We start from the raw sequence: 12639 nt of genomic DNA, 5'->3' as shown, positions 1-12639 counted from the left end.
ACTGACAGTCTGCTGTCCCTTTCAAATCAAATATTAAGAGGTTTTAAATAAGAGGAATAGGCCAATCGAAAACAAAAGGACATGGTTTTTGACACAGAACACAGGTAAGCAGACCATCTCCTGCCACAAAATGCTGTGGGTGGTAGAAGGATGCTGGAAAAATGCACAGAAAAGGAATTCACTAAGACTTGCTGAAAACTCAGAATCCCCATGTGGCTCAGGCAGCTCCTGAGACAGGAGCAGCTGGAAGCTGAGAGTACAGCCTGGGAAAAGGAGAGAAGTCATGTCTATGCCACTCTTGCATCATTCCTTGAAGATCTGGTTTTTGAGGACAAAACATTGCTGGATGGATTGTAATCCAGAATAACCACCTTTTTTTCCTATCATGTGAAAGACTAAAGGAATTGCTAAATTCACCAGGAAAAGAAGAGATATTTTTACTTTCCACTGAACAGAAATACATGCTTGATATTGTACTTTCTAAAGTGTAATTGCAATATCTAGTCATACACGTCTACATCCATATTCAGTAAAACATCTTAATTACCAGCATAACCAGGTTACCCTTCTTAGAGTATTACATATACCGGTAATGTTTGACCTACGTCAGAATGAAGATTGACTGTATTTATTGGAACAGCTAGTTTCAAAAAAGGCTTGTTATTCCGCCAAGACCCATGAGGACTGCCACAGATGAGTGCTTTCGAAAGGTCTCCTCTCTGAAAGCATACTGCTTCTTCAAGAGGTTTACAGTCTTTTTGCACAAGTGATTAATATTATTGTTCCACCTGAGGTTTTCCTTGATGGTTTGGCATTTCAACAAGCCAATAAAGAGATTTTTAAAGAAAGAAAAGCTGACTACGGTGCAACAAGAACCAGCAGATGAACAAAGACACTAGTCAAACTTAGCTTTGCCCTTTAAAGTTGTAACTTTACAGTTGCTTTACAACTTTAAACTTGGCGTCAAATATTCTAATGGACTGGTTTGCCCTCAAAACAAACCAATAGCCTCATTTGACTTTATGGCTAATACAGACATGGGATTTCACTCTAATTTCTGCATCAAACCTAAGTCTCATGCTAGTCAAAAGCTTTTCTTTGAGATAGCTATGAAAAATGTTTCCATCTAAATAACTCAAGCCTCTCAGGGCTGGTCATCCGTGGACTCTCCCCACCATGACTGAACAATGTTGACCCAGCTGTTCACAGGAATGTAGCCAAGAATTACCTAACGACACCGTCCTCAGTTGAAAGTTTCATCTCATCTCTGATACAGAGATAAACACACTCAATTTCTAGATGCAGCAGCTCATGATCTGCCTACTATGTTCTATCTTTCCATTTACTTTCCTGTATCCTTTATTAAAATCACACTAAAAATCTGCTATTTCTTGTTCAAAAACCTATAAAATTATGCTTGACCACAAACCATAAATATTTGTATGTTCTGCTTTACGTTAAAACAGCCAACTTGTCCAATGATTCTTTCAAGTGTTGTGCACAACGTACAATAATCACAGCTCTACACTGCTGCATATAGCTGGAGATAGTGTGTTTTACAATTACTTCAATAAGAAAAAATACGGAGTGGTAATGTAAGTTTCTTTGTTGGGGGGCATAGTTCATCCTATGTTTTTCAAAACAAACTGCACTGTTCTTATGTTCACCTGTTTTCCTTGTAAAACCAGTAAATGAATATAGAAAAAAAACACACAGTGTTTTCAGTTAAAGCAGAGCAACATTACACAGTATGTGATACCCCAAAAGCAAACTGAAGCAAAAGTGTGAAAACAGTAAACACTGTAATATTTAAATTGCTTAAAGGTAGAGTATTATACTGAAGAAAAGTAAATTGGCATAAAAGTTCCTTTCCGGTCTTTCAAGACATTGGCAGCACAGATAAAACATTGCACTAGTGGAGTTTTTAAACAGACAATTCTTATTTCTTATAAATACTCACTGCAAAATCCAACAGACATCACTTTAGACTATTGCACCAGTCAACCACAGATTTTTACACAGGTAGCAAGTGAAGGCAATAGCAAACCATACACCTGACACTGAGTGTGAATCAGTATTTTGGGGTTTGATTTTTTTAAAATCAGTTTCATGTTAAAATAATTCTGTAATTCAGTGTTGAGAGCACCCTGTTTAAATTTGGTTTCTGATCTACAGTTTTGTTCAGTCTTCCTAAAAACTTACTGTTGGAGGCCTGGTTGGTTATTTGGTGAGGTACCTTATGCAAGCTGCTGTATCGTGACCTGTCTGCAGCAGAGAGGAAGGCAAAGCCTCTAGCAAGCGAGTGTTCACACTAGTACATGCCAGCGCTAGCTCACCGACTCAGGGCACTACAGACACAGTCTTCTCTGGCCCTGGTTACAGCAAGAGAAGCTGTTCCCACACGGGGAGCATGGACGCCTGAGAGTTTCTGCATCAAGCTGTTCCGGCACAAGCAGCTGTCACAGAAAAGTAAATCCTCCCCAGACTGAGGCTGCTTCACCTTAGTTTAAGATTTTGTATCGGATGGTTTCAAGTTTCTTGTTTTCTTTCAGCCACTTCTGTGAGCTTAAGTTTCTCTCCAGCCAGTATCAGAGCAGCAGGAACACTATCGTAGGCATGTTCGGCATGTGAGCGGAGCAGCAACCGCTAGAAAGACTTAAAGCTGTCACCTTCAGCTGCAGCAGAGCCCTCACCGCCAAGCTGAATTATAATACCACCAGTGAAGCGGCATTCATTGAAGAAGTGGTTGACGAAGGAAACGATGCCCCAGGAGCAACACCCCGAACCGAGGTACGCGGGCAGGGCCGGGCAGGCTGGTACTGCCTCTCCCGGCTCCTCACCAGGAGCCCTTCAACACGGTGCTGGGGACAGCAGTGACAAGAACCACCGTGCTGCCCCTGACGTGGGACAGGCCACACGTCAGCGTAAGGCATTTAAACACCGCTTCCTGAGCTTACAGTTATCTTTCACTGCCCACGCCTTGCCGCAGCATCACCGTACGTAACACCGCGGCCACCGCACGGTGCCTGGGCACGTTTGGGTCTGCTTTGCTTTCTCTCGAAATAACCCCCCCCCCGGGCAGCAACCCTACGCACACAGGACATGAAAATCTGCCGCTCGTCCCCAGCCCTGCCGCACACAGGCAGCGCCGGCTGAAACTTTACACGAGCCGCTGCCTGCGCCGGCAGGAGCCGTCCCGACCGGCAGCAGACCCCCGCCGGGACGAGGGGTCGGCCGGGCGGCGGCAGCCCCGCACTCACCCAGCAGCAGCAGCTTCAGCTCCCGGCGGGCGTCCCGCTTGTCCCGGCGCAGCTGCCGCTCGATCTCCGCGCTGATGCGCTGCGACTCCTTCTCCTCGGCGGAGAGGCAGCAGCCGGCCATGGCCCCCGGACCCCCACCGCGGCAACGGGCTGTCGCCTGTCCTGCTGCCGCCGGAGGGGCCGCGGGGCCGGGGCGGGCAGGTGCCGCCTCCTCCCGCCGGTTAATGATTGCAGGGGCAGCCGGGCCGCCGCTGCGGCGGGGCGGGAACGCAGCTCCTCCCGCAGCGCTGGGAGCCTGGGGGGGCGGCGAGGGACACCGCGTAGGCTGCGACGCCCCGGGGCTCTGGGGAGGGCGAGACGGGAGAGGAGACGGTTACTTGAAATAAAAACCCCCATACACACACAAAAGCCCCAAGAATATCTAAAAAAACCCAAAACTAAAAACAGAAAAAAACCAAACACTCTCCCCCCCCAAAAAAAAAAAACCCCGCAACCAACCCAAAAAACCTAATAACAAAACTAGCATATACCCAAAGTTAGGAAGGGCATGTTTGCCAAGGGGGTGTCTGCCTGCGGGGCGTCAACCCGTGGTCACTCCGTTCGCACCTTCGAGGCCGCCGGAGGGCAGAGGGGCGACCTCAGAGATTAGTATTGTCGAATGCCGTATCTAGGGCTTTCTTTCCCTCTTCCCACCTAACACCCCTGCCTCTCAACACGTTATGGACACTGGGAAAGGGAGGGGGACATGCCTGCCTTTGGTGTCGGCTGCTTTTCATTCCGGAGTTTTTTTGGACTTAGCTGTATTTCACCTAGTTGAATCTAGCATTTAACTCAGTGGCTTTTATTTTGTAAGGAAGACAAGCTTGGAAAATATCTTCCCCAGCTACATCATGCCTGCATTAGTAAAACCGCTATCTTTCAGAGCAGCTACAAAGCATGAACCCGGTGCCCTGTCGATGCCCTGGGAGCCTGCCGTGTCTCATGCAAGGCAACAGTTGCTTCACTTCTGCCTCCTACAAGTAGTTCAAGGTCTTTGGTAATACAGGTACATTGCAAGTAGCAGCAAAAGACATGTTTACTATTCCTTTATACAGAAAACACTGACTTACTACTGAACAATTATCACTGCCTGCTTTGAGGACATGGAACTGAAGCAAGCTGCTTGTCTACTGAACGCCAAAGAGACATGTATTCACTTGTGCTAACATTACAAATATTACTCTATGCTGAGGGTGCTCGAGGTGGAAACTCCTTCGGACTAGAGATCCCAGGCCTTCATGACTTTTTTTCGGTTCAGCTGCTTCTTTTCTCCGGACGGAATCATCTCCACAGCTGTTTTAGGACACACCTGCTAAGGTAACATTGCATCATACTCCACGTCCCAATGCTTGTGACTCATTTGCAAGTTTGCAAACACTGGAGAATATAATATTTATGATGTTCTAACTCTACTGAAGGTCTGCAAAATCAAGACATGATCATCAACGTTATTTCAGGTGTAAAAAGCATTTTTCCTGTTTGGTTGGGGCTTGGGAGTGGAAAGAAATGTTTGCTGCACAGGGGCTAGATCCCCAGGTTTATAACAACTCCACCTATGCATTAATTTTTTTTTCTTGGCTTTGCTTTCTCTGTGCATGTGTTCAAAGTTTCCTTAGAGTTTGATTCTTTACTTTGTCATCCTCCTGTAATTTTTTTTTCTACTGGTTTATTCTAAAGAAAACAATCCTCATAATGATACTTGAACTTTTGAACTTGCAGAGCTTTAAATGCATTTAATAACAAGCAATAAGCTTTTGACTCAAAGGTTACGCAACAGGGATAGGTGAAAACACTAGAAAATATAAAGATATGCAAATATTTATTTAAACAAACGTAAGTGATTGATTTGTTGGTTTCTTCCCCACAAGCATTTGCCTGTATTTATATTGTGAATGTAAAATATTTTTTTAAATCAAAGCTTAGTATTTCTAGGTCCATGGAAAACAATTGTCTCCACCTTTGCCAATTAAAATATATAAGAGTAAGTAATTATAAAGCAGTTGCTTCATAATTTGAAAGATGAATATTTTTGTACTTCTTAGTGCAAGTAACTTTTTCAAACACCTTCTTGGCATAAGGTAAAAATGCAGGCAGGTTTTAAAGGAGTCAGGATCCTCTGAGTTTGCTGATCCTGGAGTTTCATACAAATGTGGCTATTTTCTGAATAATGTTATTCATTGCTAGTGCAAGTAAATATTTGCCTTGTCTAATAGTATTTGAGGACCAGTACATACAGTTTGAGATAAGTGTCGGAATCAGGGTTTTTTTGTGAACTGCAGAAAGGTGTACACAGCAGCACAATTCCCACTAAGCTAATAACTTTCAAAATTCACATCATATCCCTGTTCCCACACAAGGGTTGGTTCTCCAAGGGAAAGAAGTCAAAATCCAAATTTATTCTTACTATATATCTCTTACCTTTATTAGCATTATTCAAAAGCAAAAGTAAGTTTCTACAGAAGAGTTTTCGGGATTGCACTACATGAGTTTTTCCTCCATGGCTCCACCAAAGTACATCAGTGTAGGAGGATACCAATTCCACCATCCATGCTTCTTTAACAACAACAGCATCATAATGCAGCAGCCAAAGGAAGGGAGGGGAAAAGTAAAGCTGCACAAATTCCTGTCTCTTAAGGGCAGCAGGGTTAGGCTTCTAGATGGGAGGGCTTTTTTGTGCCATAGTGCAGCCAAGTTCTAAATAACTTCTCAGTGACTGTGGAGTTCCCTACCCGTAAACTTTCTAACAGGCTGAAGAACTCTTCCCAGTGTATTACAATTTATTTCACCTATTTCTTCATCTAAGAACAAGTTAGTATAATGTGTGAAATCCTTTGAACAATTTATTCCTGGAACTAACATTTCTGATATGCTTATGCTTTTTTCCAATCACCAGTGCTATTTTTCCCAGCTCACTTTTTACTTTCTTGAATAAACTTGCACTGCTTATGGTTTGATTATCCTGTAGATAAGTAATAGAACTGTGCAGATTACAAGGCTATCGATATTTTCTGCTGAGCTCCTAAGGGCATTGTTTATCCAAAATGCTGCTACATCTCTCTTGGTGCAGCTGAAGAGAAACACAACCACCCGGAGTACCTGGCAGCCACTTTTGTCTGTAGCAGCCTCTAGGCTGGGGATGTCCATCTCATTTTCACCCAGGGCCACATCAGCTTCGTGGTTGCCTTCAAAGGGCCGAATGTAATTTTAGGACTGTATAAATGTGACTATTCTGACATTTATACAGTCCTAAAATTACATTCGGCCCTTTGAAGGCAACTGTGAGGTTGATGTGGTCCCGGGTCAAAATGAGTTGGGCGCCGCTGCTCTAGATTTTATTAAGAGTTATATTCCAAGAGGCTGTGCAGAACATTAAGACTTGGTAGTATTTTCTAGATCAGTTAATAGCACCCAGCATATTTCCCTTCAACTCCCTTGGCTGATCCACCATTAGTCAGACGTATCCACTCCCACAGATACAGGCATACGAACTCCTAACAGTTTTGAGAAGGCTACTAAAAACTGAAGGGTGTGTAAAAAGTTGGCGTCAGTACAGTTGCTCTTGAGAGCAGGTGAGATTTCAGAAGTAGGATTCAGTTCTGAGCTGGTTACGATATAAATAACCATCAGTGGTGAAAATTCTGCCCTCATCTAAACAAAGGGTATGTTTTGCTGGAGGTAGGTTTGAGATTTTTAAAAACCTGGTGTTATTTAAAAATGCATAGAACTCAAACATCCGATTATCTGACATGGGCATGTTGCTGAAAAGTAGTGGGAAAAGCTGTGCTCATGTGCAGCTGGGAAAAGTCTTAAATCACTCTTTTCTTAAGTGGGGTGGTAGTTATGTGTGACCTCATGGAGGACTGTCTGAAGTAATTTTCAGTGAATATCTTGTAACAAAATCATGAAACACCTACAGATACTTCCCTCTTTCTTCTGGTTGCACGTTGTTATTCTTTGAGAGCAAAGCTGTGCAAAATCATATACTGCTGTTTCCTGCTGATCAGGTTTTCATTGTTGTGATGCTTCCTTAAGGGTGAAGGTCATCCTCAAATCAGGAGGGTGCCAACTAAAATGATCAAGAAACGGTGCTCTGTAACAACTGGGAAGACAGTGGATATTGTGGTTTTGGGTAGAGGTGAGTACCTGGAGAACAACTAAAGCAGAAGGAACTTTTGGATGTTTCATAAGCTCATATTTTATTAAGTGCTTTACATGGAAGTATTTGGTTGAATAAAAAAGGTAACGAGTGTAGGAGTGGGACAGATCATGCTTTAGAAAAAACACAAGCAAAAATGTGTCAATGCAGGTTCAATGAGGGAAGTAACTTCAGTTTTGCTGTTTTTAAAAGTGTAGGTTTTTTCAATGGCTTTTTGGGTATTGTTGATATGGAGAGAGAACTTCAAGGCAGAATATCTGGTATCAGTACTATTTCAGTTTTACTCCTAAATTACATATACATTTCTTAACTATTTCAAGCTAAGAATCTGGTCTTATCTACTATGTCTGAGAGAAGAGGTAGAAGAGCATTGAAAATTCTGCTGTTGTTCACTCAAGAAGCACTGAAAAAAAATGAGAAATCTGGGTTTTTTTCTGGCCATTCATAGAACGTGGTAATTTTAACCTGTGAAAAATGGGTATAGGATTTTTATTTGATAGCAGTTTATATCCAGTTTTCTTAGGAGTAAACAGCTATGTAAGATACAGAGATTCAAAGATAAACAGACCCCAAATGTTACGCGTATTTCAAAACTGGGATATTAAAATAAACTCAGTTTTGCACCAACAATCATGTGTGGCTTTCTCTTTGGGCTGGGTGGTTTAGTTTCTATTTGTTTTGTTATTTTACACAGTGATAAAGTTTCACTCCAGCTGACTTGTTTATTTTCTTTGGCACTCTGTGTACTTTGTGCATGTCATTGCCCAGTAACTCACAGTAGCTGCGCTCCTTAAAAGGAATGGACTCAGAGAAACTTTCTTACTGGCCCAAACAAATCTGACAGGTTTTATGACCCCAAATACTGGTGCAGTGGAAAATATCCTAGATTCAACCACCTTCCCAGTACACGTTATTTAATATACTCTTACCCTTCAACAGAAATGCCTGGATTAAAGGATACCAATTAAAGTAACACTTAGGAAGTGAAGAATTAATTGGATAAAAATCACAAACCAGTCTAATTCTCAAAAAGCAAAACTGGTCCTTGCAGTGGGAATACTTTGAAAACAACCAGCTGCAGCAGCTCAAGTTTCTTTCTAACAGATGAGTGAGACTTATCATAGCCAAATTTTGCAAATTTAGTTGCATGGTAGGCTAATCTCATCTTTGCAATGTGAAGTTATTGACTATACTAGCACTGCAAACAAACAAAAAATGACGAGAGTAAAATAAAACTGCTGGTGTACCTTATGTCATGAGAGAAATAAAAAAGACATTTAAAAATACGATTAAATGAGGAAGCAAAGGAATTTTCAGATTATCGTTCTTGTAACTGAAAGGATAAGAGAAAGACTCCTCTTTTAAATCCAAAAGGTTTTCCCACAGAGGAAAAATTTCCTGAGTAACTCCACATGTGTGTGCTGCTGTTAAGATTTACTAATATTGTGTTTTGTAAAGGCTTATGGTGTGCATGAATAAAGGAGTTAATGCACATTTACCTATAAGTCTGCGATCCTGCTGTATGAAGAAAGATATCCCGTATTTCTCATATTAAAACCACTAATTAGAATTAATGTTACATAAATGTTTCAGTATATATGGAGGAATTAAACCTACCATCTCCTGTTACAGCAATGATTCCTAATAGTAGTCTTCAGATTCTGTCGCATTCAAGTATTTTACAGTGCTTATAAAACACATTAAATAAATGCAGGTTCAAAAAGGGACTTAGAAATATATTGGATTAAAAGATGTTTTGGAAAAAAACACAAGTTTCTATTGCTGGCAAATACAATAAGGTTTTCCAATTTTTAATTATTTTTTTATCGTGTAGTCTAAACTTCATTAAAATTAATGCATTACCTCCCACAAAAGCCTGCTTGGATGGACTGGATTTACTCCCTGTGCTCTCCACCACCCCGATCTGAAAGGTGAGCGTGTGGTGAATCCATTTCCACTGGATGACACCACGACTGCGGCAGAGCTGGAACAGGAAGCCTGACCATAACCCTTCTCATCCTGTTCTTCAGTTTATCATAGAGCATCCAGCAACATGCAGGCAAATGTTTTGAACATTTATCAGAGTGTTTACTTGTGCTGACTAATTAATTGTGCGTGTAATTAATTAAACTACAGCTGATAGTAGCACAACAGCGGCACTGTTCCAGTCTTCTGGTATTTCTCTTGGAGTTCATGATCTATTAAAATTTCACATCAAACAGAACAAGACCTCCTCAGAATTTTTGGCTGCAAGTTATCTGGGCCTGTTTTAATTCCTGCTCAGTATTATTCACAATTATCCCTAGTTGCTAATGGATTAGAAAGTATTTAATCACACTCACGTGACAGCACCTCGCTATGTTCCCTTCAGACATATACCAGATACCAGTATCTGGTGTGCCTGCTTCATAATTTCTTCATCCTCAAGTTTTACCATTTGTTAAAACCAAGTAGGACCTATAGCATTGTTAATATATTCTAATGTACTTTAAAATATCTGCCTTTTCAGTGTCACCTTATCCTTAAGAGCTGTTGGTATTTAAATTTCCTTCTAACATTTTCTGTACTCCCTAGCTTTGAATTCCTGTGGTTAATAACTAGCTTTTAAACTTTTTCTCTATGTTGCATTTCCGTTCCCTTCTCTTTGCTACTGAGTCAAGATGAACTTTTAGCCAAATCTGTCCTGTTACTGAATCTTTTATTTTCTTGTTCTAGTACATTTCTTAAAAATTGTGGTTTTTCTTTGCAATACTCGATGCTTATTTTTATCCCATATGTCACTCATCATTTTTCCTAGCTTAGGTAAATTGGCACTTTTGAAGTATCAGGTACATAACTTACTTCCAGAAATTCTCCTTTCTTGCCTGTAATAAATGCAGGGAACTGGGGCTGTTCAGCCTGGAGAAAAGGAGGCTGAGGGGAGACCACCTCACTCTCTACAACTACCTGAAAGGAGGTTGTAGCATGGAGGGGGTTGGTCTCTTCTCCCAAGTAACACATGATAGGACGAGGCCCATCATGATAGGGCTCAAGTTGCACCAGGGGAGGTTTAGATTGGATATTAGGAAAAAATTATTCACGGAAACGGTTGTTAGGCATTGGAACAGGCTGCCCAGGGAAGTGGTGGAGTCACCATCCCTGGAGGGGTTTAAAAGCCTGTAGATGTGGCACTCAAGGATGTGGTTTAGTGGTGGACTTGGCAGTGTTAGGTTAATGGTTGGACTCAATGATCTTAAAGGTCTTTTCCAACCTAAATGATTCTATGATTCTAGTCAGATTTTTATTACAAGTTTCTTTGCAGTAACTGGCTTCTGGTCTCATCTTCATTATAATTCAGTTCTTAAAAAGGCTACTTTAGATTGTATGCAAAGATTTTGTGTTTTAAAAGTTCCTGCACATAATTTTTAGAAAAAAAAATACGGTTTCTTACAGGCTAGGTTCACATTCCCCTGAACACAATCTTGTAACAAATTACTGCCAGGAGCTTTAGCAGTAATTGCTTGTATTCTTGTTTAATTCAATGATTTATAATATCCTTCCTCTCTCCCTTTCTAATTCTGCCAGCTTTGGTGTTTGTTGTTGTTTTAGTTAATGCATTGGTTTAAGATCCCCAAAGCTTTGCATTATCAGGTGCTAAAGACAGAGAAAAGGTGTGTTCAACTAAGAATGCCGAGCAGCCTGCTTTAATGCACTCTTTTAGAGCAGAGGTTGTAATCAGGTGTATCTACTCTGTTCCTGTAAACCCCTCCATCACATGTATGGCAAGCTACAAGTATCCATGTATGTAAGTTGTAAACCGTGTTAAATTAAGAGCTCTGAAAGCTACCGTTAGTATATAAAATCGGTTTTGTGGATAAGGGTAAAGAAGAGCATTTAAAAGAATCACATAGGGATAACTGAAATAAATAGAGTCTGAATTGTTGAGAGACTGAATTTTTGGCAAAATCTAAGCTGCAACTGGAGTCAAAGGAAATCCTGACATTTTATACCATAGCAGGATTTAAATTCTATCCCAATAGTATCTTCAGAGACTCAGAAGGAACATTTTAGTAACACAACAAAATAATGCCTATGCCCACTAAACAAAATCCCCATAAAATATTGGGAAAAGAATTGAAATCCTGTCTTTAGCACATGAGTTATGTGGAAATTAATAAGCACGAAAAAATATCAAGATGAAAGGAAAAGGCCTAGAGCTTATAATGTCATTCAACAGTTGTAAACAGATTTTTTGCTAAAAAGAATGCTGCCTTTTATGAATCTACAGCTTGTAAAAGACCATTGATGTATTTAAGATCAACCCTTCAATATATGAAGTTCTGCAAACCAGGCAGTAGAAATAGAGCAGATAATTGCCTACCCATTTTAGTTATCACAAGACTGCAAGCATTAATGAAGACAGGCTTATGGATTTCTTCAGCTGAAACAAGTAAAGAAAACAAATAATCTGGGAAATTAGAAACAAAGTTTCTGAAAATTTTTGAAGTAAATATTCAACAAGAATTAGACATGATACGTGAAAGAAAGTTTGACTTTAAAAAAAGTAGATAAAAGTGATGAAAATACACATTGATTATTTTGTACTATGGAAAACATTAGAACTGCTGATAATGTCAGCAGTAATGCTGAGTCCTGTCTATGTTGGTTTATTTCAGGAGAAAAAAGGATAACTTACCTCAAGTTTAAAAAAAATGTATTCAGCTGGGAGGAAAGTCGATTTTAAAAAATGGCAGCCAAAGCTGGAAAAACATATGTGCTATCAGACTAAGTGATGACTAGTAAAGAAACAGCAATGCCAAGTGATTCTAAGTTCCCTCCATAACATTTTGAAATAGCTAAATATTATGCCTAATAAGATCATAAATGAAATAAACATCAGTCATATATATGCTGTGTTCCCTCAAACGTAAATCAGATTTAAACAGCATCTACTTGTGACCAGCATAAGTTTAATAAAACAATAGAATAATATGCACAATGTTCTTGGCTCTTCCCTCACACTTTTTTACCCTGATGACAAAAAAGCCAGTGTTACAAATTACCATTTCGTGTGGGAAGTGACTCAAAGAAGATCTGGCAGTTACCAGAATACTTCTTTGAGGTTCACAGGCCAATTATGGACAGGTATTTTTGATAATCATGTATATATATTTATATGTATTGAGGGAAACAACTCTTTCTATG

General features: G+C 40.4%; 1 protein-coding gene across 2 annotated transcripts in view; it reads right to left on the bottom strand.

Moving 5' to 3' along the window:
- Positions 1-3468, bottom strand: part of LOC136001433 (guanine nucleotide-binding protein subunit alpha-14) — an 84351-nt gene extending 80883 nt beyond the window's left edge. For both annotated transcript variants that reach the window (XM_065655751.1, XM_065655752.1), the window contains exon 1: positions 3261-3468. In XM_065655751.1, the coding sequence (XP_065511823.1) occupies positions 3261-3381 (121 nt within the window). In that variant the 5' untranslated portion in view covers positions 3382-3468. The remainder of the gene's footprint in view (positions 1-3260) is intronic.
- Positions 3469-12639: the final 9171 nt, after the last annotated feature.

This window comes from Caloenas nicobarica, chromosome Z (assembly GCF_036013445.1).
Source record: "Caloenas nicobarica isolate bCalNic1 chromosome Z, bCalNic1.hap1, whole genome shotgun sequence".
Lineage (NCBI taxonomy): Eukaryota > Metazoa > Chordata > Aves > Columbiformes > Columbidae > Caloenas > Caloenas nicobarica.
The sequence above is the reverse complement of the archived record's forward strand: the minus strand, read 5'-3'. Positions and strand labels throughout refer to the sequence as shown.